This window comes from Bactrocera oleae, chromosome 4 (genome assembly GCF_042242935.1).
Source record: "Bactrocera oleae isolate idBacOlea1 chromosome 4, idBacOlea1, whole genome shotgun sequence".
Classification (NCBI taxonomy): Eukaryota; Metazoa; Arthropoda; class Insecta; order Diptera; family Tephritidae; genus Bactrocera; species Bactrocera oleae.
Genome location: NC_091538.1, coordinates 40,827,300 through 40,842,000, shown reverse-complemented (window position 1 = coordinate 40,842,000; position 14,701 = coordinate 40,827,300). Strand labels below are relative to the sequence as shown.

Sequence of the window (14,701 nt, the reverse complement as noted above, 5' to 3'; positions counted from 1 at the left end):
TAGCCGTTTACTTTTGAACACATGCCATCGATTCCATTGCCCGACGTCAATATCGTACAGTAATCTGCGTACGAGGTCATTGAAATTCCCGCTGGTGGCTGGGGGAGTTTTGAAATGTAAAAATTAAACAGTAGCGGGGAGAGGACACCGCCCTGCGGAACCCCCTGTTTAATTTTCCTCAGTTTGGAGTTTTGACCTCGAAATAGTGCGGAAGAGTGTCGACCGCTCAGGTAGTTCATGGTCCACCGCTTCAGCCCTGGAGGGAGCGTTGATTGTTCCAGGTCCTCAAGTTGCGTGATTGACTGTGTGGAAAGCTTTTGACAAGTCCAACGCTACGAGGATCGTCCTCTCGCAGGGTGGCTTCTGGTTCAGGCCATAAACTATCTGGGCGTTTATGACGCTAAGTGCTGTGGTGGTACTGTGCACTTTACGGAAGCCATGCTGATGGTCTGCTAGGCTCAGGTGGTGGGTGAATGACGGGAGTAACAAGGCCTCAAGTGTCTTCACTACTGAGGAAAGGAGAGTTATCGGGCGATAAGACTCCCCTTTGTTGGCGGGTTTCCCAGGTTTCAGCAGTGGGACCACTCTTCCGACTTTCCACACATCGGGTATTTGAAGAGTGGATATCGACAGGTTGAGGACCTTGATGAGGTAGTTTACTCCCGTTGGGAAATATGTTTTAACATCAGCATGCTTATTCCGTCAGGGCCGATGGATTTAGACGACTTCGCCTTTTTGATGACACTCTGAACCTCCCCATCGGTGAAAGTAAGTGGTGCGCAGTCTTTTGGCATTTTGCGCAGCCGTCGGGAAACACATCGTTTGGCCTTGTCGGTCGAAGGGTGCAGTATAAACTGCCGGCTAAAGTAGCTCGCGCACTTCTTCGGGTCCGAGGAGGCATGGCCATCGAAATGAATTTCAACCCGATCGTCATGTTTCCTCGGATTTGACAGGGCCTTGACAGTAGTCCAAAGCTTACTCACACCGGTGGAGAGGTTGCAGGACTTCAGGTGCTCTATTCATTTTGTCCGCTTATGATGATTTACCATTTGCCGAATCTCCAAATTGAGATCCCTTATTCGGGGATCACAGGGATCGGCATGGCGTAAGGTGTCGCGCTCATTTGCTAATACAGCTGCTTCGGCTGGGAAATTAGGGCGGAGTTCCGCTATTCTTCCAGCCGGTATGAAGCGAGCTGTAGCAGCAGCGATCACCTTGCGGAATTGACGCTCGCCAACGATGACGTCCGTAGGAATGGATAGTGCGTTGAAGGTGCTCTCAGTAAATTCTGTGAAGCCGACCCAGTTAACTTTGTTAAAGTTAACATAGGTGCGGTTATCCACAGAAATAAAGTCAGGAGGTTTCTCGATCGAGATAATTATGGGCAGATGGTCTGATGCAAGAGTTAGCATAGGTCGCCAGGTTATACTATTTATCAGACCACCGCTAGCGATGGTAATATCTGGCGAGCTATTACAGGTGCCCATAATTCTGGTGGGGGCTTCGTCGTTCATTGTGCAGAATGTCGAATCGTCTATCTGTTCCGCCAGCTCCATCCCCCTACGATCGTTTGACAGGCAGGAATGCCAAAGATCGTGATGCGCGTTAAAGTCGCCTAGCACCAGACGGTTTTCACCACGAAGTAGCGCATCTATATTCGGGTGATATCCTGTTGGGCAACATGTAACTGGGGGGATGTATATATTAAACATTTCGAGCTCGACATCGCCTGACCGGACAGCTATACCCTGACATTCTAGGGTGGTGTCCCTGCGGTCGATGTCAACATCGATTAGACGATATTGCACGGTGTTGTGCAATATGAAGGCTAGGGCTCCACCATTATCCCGCTCGCGATCCTTACGTAAAGCGTTGAAACCTGCACAACTCAGAAGATCTGAGCGGCTGTTTAACTTGGTTTCTTGGACCGCAGCTATCGTTACGCGCTCCCGGCTCATAAATGCAACTATCTCCTCGATCTTGCTCTGGAGTCCGTTGCAGTTAAATTGTAAGAGTCGCGTTTGTCGCGGGTGTCCAGTCGTGATCCTAGGGGTGAGTGGGGTGCGTGTAGGTGGGGGTTGTTGCAGCTGTGCTATCCGCATGGGCGGTTGTCGCACTGTGGTGTTGGTTGGCGACGCCACTGTATGTGATTGCGGGGGCAGACTCCTACAGAATGGGGCAACATACGACGCACTCCACTCTCGTGTGGTGCGCAGGCCAGAACACGACAGAAAGTGACACCAGCCAGTACAAGAATTGCACTTGACTGATGTGACATTCCGGCGTATTATGGTCTGACACACGGAACAGATTGTGCGAGGAACCAGGAGTTGCTGTGTGGTTCTCGCACGAGGATTGGAGCTGGATGAAGGTTGGGGGAGGGAGGTTGGTCAGATTGGGAGTTATGCTGTCTATGTGAGCTCCTTAGGACCGTGGTGTGCAGTGCGCGAACATTGTGCAGGTTGCACGGCCGTTGAGGCAGATGTCGCATTATTGCGTTGACAGCATGAGGCCACGTAACTCGTGGTCCACTCCCTGTGTGTCTTAAGGCCCGAGCAGGTATTAAGATGGCTCCATCCATTGCATGTATTGCACCTAACCGAGGTGGAATTTGGATGGAGCCTTTTTGCGCATACGCAGCAGTAGAATACCTCGGTACATTTACCCTTCAAACTATTTCTTATAAAATTTTTTGTACAAAAGTAAAGCTAAAAAAAAAATATTTAAAATCCTTCTTTTTTACTTATATAATAACTACACTATATATCAAAAAGCAATGAAAATATTAAAAAGCAAATGCGGATCACCCTAATATATGGAAAGTTTTCCCCCTAAGTCTTTTGCAAAATGCAACACTGTGATATATTTACCCACCCGCTACTCGTTACTTTCGCCAAATCGTTCCGAGTTGACTCGTTGTGTTTGGGATATGTCAACTTCAAAGTAAATTCCTTCTTTTGTAAGGTCGCAAGTGGTAAGTAATCATTTGCACGCATGCTGTTTTGCAAAAACTATCATTGAGTGAACTTTATTTTTGAATTTCATTAAATTGTATACAGTTGACGGAGGCAGCGACTGCTTTGGCGTTTGCAAGTGCACAAAAACAACACAATGGCGGATTTGGATGATTTTTTTGCTAAGAAGGACAAGAAAAAGTCCAAGGCCAAGCCCAAGTTTTTAACTGCTGAGGAGTTGGTAAAAAATTTAGAAAAGGAGGCGGCAACGACCGCCAAGTCAAAAAAGGTGGAACCAACCATACCTGCGCCAACAATTGCGCCTGGTGCTGTTGAAGAGCCAACTGAAGTAGTAGAGCAGGTAAGTAACGAATGGTAATATAATATATTTGGGAATAAATATTATAAAAGTGCTTCTCTTTTTGTAGGCGCCTGAAGAAGAATGGGATGATTTTGAGCAAGAACAACGTAAAGATTATACTGGTCTCAAAATCGGTCAACTGACTTTGAATGATGATGAAGAAGAAAGTCCCGGTGAAGGTGAAGAAGATGATGTGGACAGTGATGGCAATGTCAATACTGAAACTAATTTCTCGAAACGTAGTGGAGGCGGTCCTTGGAGAAAGGTTGTTCCCGCCGAAGAAGTGACTCAAATTCCGATGGAAATTGAAAAACCCACATCAAAACTTTATATATCACCTGCATTAAGAGCTGCTGTAAGTTATAAGGAAATAAATGCAGTTATAAAGATGTTAATGCTTGCCACGTCAATTATTTACAATTACTTTGTTTACAAATATTGACTTATTTACATTGTCATTATGTGTTTAGCAAGCTGGAGCGGCGCCTGGACCACGTCTAAAGCCTCGTAACCGTGCGGCGCCCGATATTACAAATGCAGAGTACTTCCCCTCGTTGAGTGCTGCTCGCCCTGAAGAACAACGCAAGAAAAAGAATGAACCAGCTTTCGAAGAGGTTAGACACGGAGGTAGGGTGCAGCGCATCCATGAACCAGTTTTGGCGCCCGTTTCCATGGCGAATCGATTCCAGTCGCTGGACGAGGATGACAGCTAGAAAGCGATCGCCGCCATTCAAGTGTCACTTCTATGTGGATTATTTTTTTTTTTTGCTACATGTTTTCTAAAGAACAGGATTTAGAAGTCCGTCTGTATTGTATGTATTGTACGCTTTGTATCTATATTTTTTTGTATTTTCCTCAGAGCTGTTTATTTTCACACTTTTTATACTTTTTAAAATGGAATACGGAGTTGTGGTACCTTATGTGCCGCCACTTTTCATAATTGTCCGAAAACTGCCGCTTCACAATAGAAATGATAATATTTAAATAATGGTAGGGACATATTAGTATCCAACAACCAAACAATTCCCAAAATGGTATAATAAGTATATAAGGGAATACTATAAAATGAAATAAAATATAAATGAAGTCAACTGCTAACAAAAAGTCGTTCTATTTTTTACATCACTTTTTATCTGTCACATTTTCATTTGGTCTCATCTTTAACGTGATTTAACTCATCCTGTACGTACATATCTTCTTTGGAGCTGTCCAAATAACTGCAAAAATTGAGTACATCGTTAGTAAGGAATGAAACCTATTGTCCAGTCTTTGAAATACATAGATAATATCAACATAGATGTTACCCAACAATTAAACACTAATTAATAAGATGCTATAAAAAATCGGATATCTTAGCCAACGCTATAATTATAACTCAATAAGTCATATCATCTTTAGCTTTTACTTCAGGCAGTCTTTCTGACCTTTCGCAGTAGGGGAGTGTCTCTGAATTATTATACTTTTCTAGGTAACGCTTGAATAGTAGCTGATCCGGGTATTGCTTGATCAAATACAGCCAACAATCAATATATCTGGAATATAGACATATTTATTTATTTTGAGTTAATACTTTGTAAAGAAGTACTTACTCATTTTTCTCAGTTTTTATTTGCTGTATTTCTCGGTCATAGTAATTGGGGTAATCTTCCAGCACATCAAGATTTGCGAACATTGTGTCGTCTACCTCATACACTTCCCCATAAACATTGTAGCCAACTCCAGGTTTGTTGAGTAAAAATGGAATGTTGTAGCGTGTGCCTATGACGAGTGGAAATTTTACTACCGTTTGCGCTTCACAGAGAAACCGTGAGTGGCCATTTTCGGATCGTGTTAGCCAATGGTGATTAGGCTCACCCCGTTTAAGTGTACCGTAGACGAATACTTTTATTAAATTGCCAGACATTTTTGTAGACATAATGTCATTGAAGTACTGAGCAGGTATTTAAGTAGCTAATAGAAGTTATCTGAGGGATTGGAGTAAATTGATAACAAGTGATTAAGAAATAAAGTGTGCCCGGAGGTAAATAAAAACAAAAACTGTCACAAGTTGTTTCCGTAATATTTAATGTGAACATTAACGCACATATTTAAGGACACATGCATTTAAATTGATGATATTAATATTATTTTTTTAGCATATCGCTTATTTTCGGCCTTTGCTATTATTAATTATCTTTGTTTTATGAGACCATCCACTCTTGTTGCTTACATATGGCAACGCTAAATATTAACCGATAGGGGTTGATATAAAAATGTTGATGCAGAAGTGACCTCATGTATGAAAACTAGCGAATTCCAGTCTAGCTCAAGTCGAAATCATTTGATGATTTGGAACAATTTAGTGTGAAAGTGAATAATCATTGTCGTTTGTTGAATCAAACTAGGTCTTACCTTCAGATTTGTTTTCCCAAAAATCCAAAATGTTTAAATCGCGGAAGAAAATATTGCCCACATAATTTTGTAGGGTGCTGCAGAATTGGCAGTCCTTGGACAGATAAAAGCCTGGGTTCATTCTGGTTACGTAAAACTATTGTAATGGGATTGATTTCTATTTTCCGCCTTTCCTTTCGATAGTCTGTCAGTACAACCGTTAGCTTAAGGAAATCTTTAAAAATTACGTACACATTTTACTGATACTCTGAAGAGGTAGATATCGTTGGTCGACCATTGCCACGGTAAAAAAAAGTACGTGTCGCACTCGATGACTACCGCGGTAAAAATTGCATAGCTTTTTTTATCAACTTATGCAATTATATATATTTATTTTTTATGCAGTATTTTTTTTCTTTGATATTATTTCAAGTTTTTTCGTTGATATTAATCCAAGTTACACTTTTTGAGCGTTGTGATCGATAAGAAAACAATTTTTTTTCTTTTATTGAATAAATAAGAAGTTAATCTTGTTTAAAATATTTTTATTATTTTACAATACATATAGGTTATTCAGGAATTTTTATCATTGAAACTATAAAACTGAAATGAGAATCATAAGTTCGAGACTTGGTATTCTCTAAATATCTAGAAAATACCGCCAGGTATTTTGGTGTGGATTCTTGTGAATCATTATTCATTTTGAAATTCAATTTTTCCGAAAGAAAAGTTGATGTTGAAATTGCCAGCCAAGATAAGTGGGAATTCATTACCATTGATAATCCGATTAAAAAGCCTAATTTCGATTATATTGTTTCGAAATACTGTTACCAAAGGTGGGTAGCAATATAAATATGCTAAATAATAATATATGATTTATTTTTTAATAATTAAATTTTTAATATATTCTATATTTTTATTTGCATTGAAAAAATTGTATCTTAAATATTTTTGAATCACCCTGCTGTCACTTCAATTGATTTGTTCCGCTTGAGATATGCGATAATACACCTAAAAGTAAACAAACATTTTGCGCATACTTTGTGATCGTGTTAGGTTTATTTCCGTTATGGAATTTCTTGATTCAATCTCCACGCTCCAAGCCCGCGATAGAAGCTATGCAATAACGTAAAACTCAACGTGTATTTGAAAGTACGTGAAGTGAAATGTAACAATAAACTAATTTTTGTACCAGAGGGTTTCAAAGTTCAAAGTTTTTAATATGTAGAAGCGACCTCCCATTTCAATTAAGTACCAAAACGATATTGAAACGGCCAATGTTAGACTTTAAGGTTTGACTTTTAGGATATTTTAAAATAAGGAAAGTCGGTTCAACTTCCCTTATCTATTAATTTCAGTGTGCACAAAATGGAGATTATTTAGAAACACCTCGTTAATGCCCTCAAGGAACGAGGTTAATTAGGAATAATTTATAGATCTATGCGTTTCTTATCAAATGTTTTATTCACAAAATTCTTAATATTACTGCTTTATAATACGTACTAATTGACATTATTATGCTTACTCGAAAAATCCTTTATAAATTGATTTTAGGTAATATTATAAAGACCAGGTGTTGATTAAACATAAAAGTTTATACATACATAAAGATGTTATATGGCTACTTTAAAAAATATACAATAGTTCAGCTAATATTGATATTAGAATTTTTATAAGCTGCACTCCATTTCTTAAAATTGAAACCGAGGAAACAATGCAAGCCTTCCATTCAATACAAGTTCACAGTAAGTAAATGCTAATCACACAGTTGACCAATTATCTATTGCTTAGTAGTAAATAGATCAATGACTACCACACTATAGAGCTCGACACAATTTAGGCAGCAGTGTAGGCAAGGTCCTCTTGAGGTGGATGCTTGTGTGTACGACGATTACGCATGACATAGGGGTGAGCGGCGCTGTTCTGATAGCTTGACAAATATTCCAGAGAGAGCAGCTTTTCGGGATACTTTTGCAGTAAATACACCCAACAAGGCACGGTGCTGAGGAGAGATCAGAAGGAAATAGATGAAAAATATTAAAAAATTAAAATATTTTGGAATTCTCTACCAACTTACCCTTCACCAACACCGATATTCATGTCATGCATCTCTCGTGTGAACACATCCTGGCAATCCTCCAAATTATCTAGCGATAACAGCATTTTGTCGTCTACCTCGTAGATCTCACCCAATACATAGTTACCTATACCAGGTTTGTTCAGCAGAAAGGGAATATTATAACGTGTAGCTATCACAAGCGGCAGTTTTTCGGTGGTTGTGGCGCGGCACCAGAATTTTGCATAACCATTGCCTGAATTGGCGAGAATGGAGTGACCAGGTTGGCCATATTTCAAGGCACCGCAAACGAAGAGCTTTTGCAAAGAAGAAGCAGCTTTCTAAAGAGTAATAATGAATAAATAAATAAATTGCATAAGAACTTTTTCTCTAAAGAACAAAATTGGCACAAAATTAATGAGATGGCAGAAGTACTTTAACGATTCTGCTAACAAAAATCATATAAAGACAATCAAATAAAAAATTATTTGCCTAGAATTTAGCTAAAATTGAAATGTACCATATATTGTACCTTATTCAAAAAGTGATAAATGATCAGTATAACGAGACGAGTTGAAAACTGGGTGACTGCCTGTAGGGTCATGCAAGTTGTAACTTGAGTAAAAAAAAGTAGTAAGGCGGAATGGGACGACTGTCACGCTTATAAAATACCGTTAACGGAGATACAAAATTATAATTTGGTATAGCAAGATTATAAGGTCTTACGATAGTGCATCCACATAGCGCATCCAGCGCTAATTGAGCCCATTAGGGCATCACTCCTACCTACCTACCTGGTATAGCGAATGTAAGTGGGATGGGGCATCTGTGGACCGAAAACTTTTATGAAGTAGCCGCGGACACGCCACTTACGTCGTTTAAATACAAATGTTTCACAAACCACTAAAACTATATCAACCAAATTTGCTCAGGATAAATATTTTCTTCTGTACTCCCCATATAACGGTTATGTTGAAAATTACTAAAAGCGCCATAACTACATACGTTACACCGATGCGCTTCATAGCAACCGGTGTAAAAATTTAATTTTTATTTCTTAATCCCGATGTTGGAACTAAAAATTAAATTCTATTTTTTTAATCCAAGATGTTTGGATTTAAAATTTGAATTATAATTATAAGCTTAAGGCAAAATTTTTTATTTCTCAATCTGGTAGTTGGGATTACAAATCCAGTTTTTGGGATTAAATATGTGTTTTTTAAATTCGGTATATGGGACTAAAATTTTTTTTAAATGTCGTATTTGGGATTACAAAATAAAAAAAATTTAATTCAAATATTAATCCAATTATTAAGATATTGCATAGCTTCTATCGCGGGCTTTGAGTGCGGCGACCGAATCAAGAAATTCCGTAACAGAAATAAACCTAACCCGATCACAAAGTATGCGCAAAATGTTTGCATATTTGTCGGAGTATTTTCGCATATCTCGAGCGGAACAAATCAATTGAAGAGCAGGGTGATTGAAAAATAATATACAATTACAAAGATAAATAGCTACCCCATCTTTTGGAAGAGTATCTCGTTTGACTTGAACAATACAATTGAAATTAGGCATTTTAATCATATTATCAATGGCAATAAATTCCTACTTATCTTGGCTGGCGATTTCAACATCAACTTCGCTGATAAAATATCAGAGCGGTTAACAACTTTTCTTTCGGAAAATTTTAATTTGAAAATGAATAATCATATTTAGAGGATATTAAGTATCAAACTTATGTTTCTTATTACCTTTAAACTTATAGTTTCAATGATAAAAAATCCTGAATAACCTACATGTATTGTAAGATAATAAAAATATTTAAAACAATATTAACTTCTCATTTATTCAGTGAAAGAAAAAAATTTCTTATCGATCACCACGCTCAAAAAATGTAACTTGAATTAATGTCAAAGAAAAAACTTTAAATAATATCAAAGAAAGAGAAATACTGTGTAAAAAATAAATAGATATTTATAATTGCATAAGTTGATAAAAAATGCTATTCAATAGCTTTACCGTGGCAGTCTCCGAGTGCCACACGTAGTTTTTATCGTTATCGTATTCAGTATTCAGTCAATATTGAATGGAAACGTGTTCTCGAGTACGCTGGAGTAATTGCATACGATAATGGAATCAGTTAAGACTTTCCACTTGACTTCGAACCATTTATATCTGTATATAACCATAATATTTTACTGAACTTAAGTGGACATGTTTTCTTAAAAATAATGTGGTGTAGCGATGAATATGAATGAAATTGGGCTAAACCTTCGCCTAAACCTATTTCCTAATATACTGAATTCCGATCCAATATATTAGATTTAGCCAATTTGGTTGAGTTCATATCACACATATCTTGTTTCATAAATATTTCGGACCCAGAGAACAGAGTATAATAGTTTTGTTCACCTAACGGTGAATAATAATCGAATTAGATATAGGGTTATATATATATATTGGGTGTAGTAAAAAAAAGTTAGAATGATTCGATTTAGATCAAATATGCGCCGTTTTGTTCGATAACTTGTTGCCACTTTAAGGGTAATTTTATTATGTCTCTCTCTATTGTCAAAAAAAATTGAGACAGTCGATTTTCACAAGCCTCTCTTGAAGCGAATATATGTATATAAATGATCAGTATGATGAGACGAGTTAAAATCCTAGTAACTGAATGTCTGTCTGGCTGTGCAAGCGATAACTTGAGTAAAAATTAAAATATCTTAATGGAACTTGGTACAAGTATTTCTTCGGAAAAAAGTAAAGACGAGTTCTTATATTGGCGTAATTGGATTACTGCCACGCCCACAAAACGCCTAATCGAAAACTTATAAAATGGCATAACAAAGCAGTAAATTAAGATATAAATCTGTTATTTGGTACAGGCGATTTCAGTAGCAAGGGGCATCTTTGGGCACGATGGGCCTTAGCCTTTTGTTTGACGAGATATCTTCACGAAATTTGCCATTAGTTATTTCCTAAGGCAACAATGTAATATTCGAAGAAATTGTTCACTCACTAGATATAGTGAGCATATACTGTCATACAAACTGAACGATCGGAGTTAAGTTCTTGTAAGGAATCTTTTGTATTTGTGAAGGGTATATTTTGCCAATACCTATTGAATACCAAAATATCTTCATGAAACTTGTTGTACTTTCATTTTTAAATCTCAGATCCTCTGAATTTATTAGTGAGATTCTGAAATTCTTCCGGTGATGTACAAACCCAAAATTTGGCATCTCTAGGAAAGAGCTAGGAATGTTTGTTCAGCCGTAGTCTAAATATTAACATTCGCGCTAAAGCTAAGCGTCGCTAATAAGTTGTCTTGAAAATTTTGTAATCAAACGTTATCACATTGATTGCTACAACAATAAAAACCAACTATTCTAACCGACTTCAAAAAAAAATTGAATTGAATCGGATTCACTCATACTTATGTACATAATTATAATGTAAGCCAATACCTAGACTAATTTTGACAAATCATATAATTTCCGAAGTTAATCTAAACAAACATTTATTAATATGGGAAGTAACTGTACCTAATATGAAAAGATAATATTCAAACTTGAGTGTTTTGTGTGCTCATTTATAAGTAATTGTACATTTTGTTGGATATACGTACATAACATACATACATATTTACGTTCAAACAAATATGTTTTACAAATTCGCCACTTTCATGCACATAATATATTCATACATACATATACTTGTATATATATGTAAATATATTCATGCAATACGAATACATGCATACTCGCCAAAAGTAACACGGCATTAAAAGCTATCGTTCCTCATGTCTTCAAGTTATACATATTTATTTCGTGACGCGCCCCTTAAAAAACCATAGCAAAAACACTAAAACCGAACAAACCAGTTTTTCATATCCACATATTATTATATGCATTTGTTTTCGATAAACCAGACGATCTTCGTGCAAGTACAACGAAACCACCGAAGCAAAGAAATGTAATATAAATTGGCTAATATTAAAATTTATCAATGATATTATATTTTGGAAAATTCAGTATGGTGTGACACAAATTGCTAAATATGATTTTAGCGTGTTTTTATTTAACAGTAAATTTCAGTTAATAATTAAATACAATAATTTCTTTATTATTATAAATTTATCAGTACACATATTTAGGATTAAAAGTGTATATGCCGTTATGGGGCTATTTTACATTTAACTGACAAAAAATAAACTGTTGGTAAAAATAAACAAAATGCCATATTTTATATGAACCGAAGGATCGTTTTTATATAATACAAAATATAAAAAAAACTTTGCAACAAATTACCAGCTTTTGAAAGTAAATTAATTCACAAAATTATTCGTCGGGGTTGCTTTTATTTAATGCATCACTATGATTAACTATAATATCACACTCTGCTTAAAATGTGATGTTTTCTATGAAGTTAAGATTATCTATTAGTGTTTATAAATTGAAAGCTCACACTCTCCATATATGCCAAAAGTTCCTTATAAATATGTTATGAAAATATATTGAATTTGTCATTAGGGTCATTATGTGTGCTATTTATGTGATCGCTACTGTACATTAGTATGAAATATCTTAGCAGATAGGTAAGTGCAACACTAATTTAACATATTTAAACAAAACATGTAAACCGGCAGGTAATGCAAGTATGTAAACACATATGTACATATAAATACATATGAATATGTGTGAATCGAATGTTATTCATCTGCTTGCCGCTTGGGCCATGAGTGAATGGGGTTTAACAGTACGGGAAAACTTTTAACAAAACCTGAAGAAAAAAGATGATGAGGACAACCTTCCTTTCATGGTATACATACATATGTGTACATACGATTGTAGACATACATATATATGGCTTTTGGAACGCATTAAAGTAACCGAGTTTCTCCGAAGGAATTTAATACTTTTACCGATAAGTAAGGAGCGCTGAAAAACAACTACTTTTGTTTTTGTTAAGACTAGAGGGCGGATCGCGACGCGAGGTAGTTTAAGGTTAGCGAAACGGTTTTACAATAGTTGGTCTATGTTCGTCAAACCGTTTTCTATAAATGCGAGAGCGACATTAAGCGATTTATTTCATTTAGTTATTTCCTATGAATTTTCAAACCTAATGCATTTAATTATATTTGCACAAAATTTATTTGATTTTATTGATTATAGCCTGAACAGGGTATATTAACTTTGCCATAAAGACGAAGTTAAGTTTATTACTTGTATATCTCAATTGAATGTCTTTGAGTTCTTCCTTAACCAATTTTCAGTTAACAATTTCTTTTGAACAACCGTTCCTCTGTTGGTATCAAAATGATTGCGCATATAGTCTAACTAGATACTCATATTTTCTCCGACTATCTTGCAGTTTGTCAGCATATTTTGCGAAATTTCTGCATCATTTACTGCTTTGTGGTTACCTATGAAAATTGCGACTATCAGCATTAAATTGTATCAAGCTTCTCTTTCCTGAACAGTCAAAACTATAATAAAACTGTATCTTTGATGAATTACAATATCTGAGGACCAACAAATATCCCACCTTTCTTGGCAAATTGTTTAATCGTTCCTAAATTGATCACGTATAAAATATTTAAGTTCATTTTGAGAAAATAACTTTGGCGTAGATGTTTTAATCTATCTTTCACGTTCACTGACAGATTGTTACGATTTGGAGACATCATTGCTTTTGAGCGCATGCGAAATACTTTTGAAACGCAAAGGGAAGGGAAAAGGGTTTTTATTGAGTTAAACTGGGTATTTAGTAAACTGTAGGTTTAGATATCTGCAAGTTTGGAATGCATAATAACGGTAATTTTATTAAACCTTCAAACCTTTCGCATAATATTTCGGATATTTTCGGTAAAGAGCCTGAGAGTGGGGATCACGTGAAGCTTGTATGCGCGAAAAAAGGCCGCAGAATCCTAAACATGACTAGAAAAACAAATTTTATTATTAGCACGCCTATAATTGGTCAAAATATGGTAACATATATTTTATGCAATTAAAATTAAAATTTGCTAAGATATCCAGGGCAACAAAAAGAGATAGTTTTTTTATATAGCAGTGTATGTAATCAGCATTAGGACCTAAGTCGATTTAGCTTTGTCTGTCTATCTATTTTTCTCCTCAAAAAGCTGCTGATTTGTCGGAACCAACAATATTGGACCAGTATAGACTATAGCTAACATACAAACTAACCGATCGAACCCAAGTCTTTGTATGGAAAACTTTTTTATTTGAAAAGGTATCTTCACCAAATTTGGCACATATTATTGTCTAAGGCATCGCTACAATCTCTGAATATGTTGCTCAGGTCGGATCGCTATAGCAAATTCAAAAAAAGATCTCTATTTATGCCCTATTATACTATAAAAATGCACATGTGCAGGGTATTAATGCTTCCGTGCGGATGTAAAGTTAACGTTCATTTTTATTGATTTATTTTATTTTAGTTTAGTTTATTCATTTATTACTTAAGTGGCGTTATTTCATTGTGTTATCTTGCTTTGACTATTATCACAAAAGGAGGGCTTACTATATCTATGAATGGTAGATCATAGCAATAGAGATGGTCATTTACAATAAAAATATGTAATTGTAAGGACAGACGTAGACTTAGTACAGACTGCAATCGTGGCAATCGGCATGGTGGCGGCAATCGTAGGAGGGAGAATTTCGAGAAGCACACGACTGTCGTAATACATATAACACACGCTTTATTCATAATAATTCTTTTTATAACTAAAGGTTTTTAAATGTTGTATTATTTCAAAAAATGTATTCAAATACAATAATTTCTATTTCCAGCAGCAAATAATGTTAAACCACATGAATTATTCAATTACCATTACCATGCAATCAAAATTATCGCCAGTTCATCTTCACAAAATCATTTCAAACTTTAATCACAGCCAATACACTTATCTACTTAATGTCAACCGGAATTTAT

The 14,701-nt window shown here is 36.2% G+C and overlaps 3 protein-coding genes across 5 annotated transcripts in view; 1 reads left to right on the top strand and 2 right to left on the bottom strand.

Moving 5' to 3' along the window:
* Positions 1-2,985: 2,985 nt before the first annotated feature.
* On the bottom strand, positions 2,986-5,486 carry LOC106615556 (putative gamma-glutamylcyclotransferase CG2811). Of its 3 annotated transcripts, none has more exons than XR_011395884.1 (4): positions 4,905-5,484; positions 4,620-4,847; positions 4,437-4,532; positions 2,986-4,373 (listed from the first exon to the last, which is right to left on the bottom strand). XR_011395884.1 is itself a non-coding variant. In XM_014231825.3 (4 exons), the coding sequence occupies exons 1-3, from the start codon at positions 5,228-5,230 to the stop codon at positions 4,460-4,462; spliced, it is 507 nt and encodes a 168-aa protein (XP_014087300.1). In that variant the 5' UTR covers positions 5,231-5,486; the 3' UTR covers positions 2,986-4,373; positions 4,437-4,459. The 3 variants fall into 3 exon arrangements, 1 of the variants encoding a protein (XP_014087300.1); XM_014231825.3 differs by having other exon boundaries at positions 4,740-4,847; positions 4,905-5,486; XR_011395883.1 differs by having other exon boundaries at positions 4,437-4,847.
* On the top strand, positions 3,112-4,419 carry LOC106615555 (protein CDV3 homolog). Its single transcript, XM_014231824.3, has 3 exons — positions 3,112-3,315; positions 3,383-3,670; positions 3,786-4,419. Exons 1-3 carry the CDS (start codon positions 3,112-3,114, stop codon positions 4,026-4,028), a joined length of 735 nt encoding a protein of 244 aa, XP_014087299.1. The 3' UTR covers positions 4,029-4,419.
* A 1,638-nt stretch (positions 5,487-7,124) lies between the features above and the next one.
* Tina-1 (Troponin C-akin-1) overlaps positions 7,125-14,701 on the bottom strand; it is an 8,903-nt gene continuing 1,326 nt past the window's right edge. Inside the window, exons 2-3 of the mRNA XM_014231768.3 lie at positions 7,763-8,082; positions 7,125-7,687 (exon numbers count right to left, since the gene is read on the bottom strand). Of these exons, the coding sequence (XP_014087243.1) occupies positions 7,522-7,687; positions 7,763-8,082 (486 nt within the window). The 3' untranslated portion in view covers positions 7,125-7,521. The remainder of the gene's footprint in view (positions 7,688-7,762; positions 8,083-14,701) is intronic.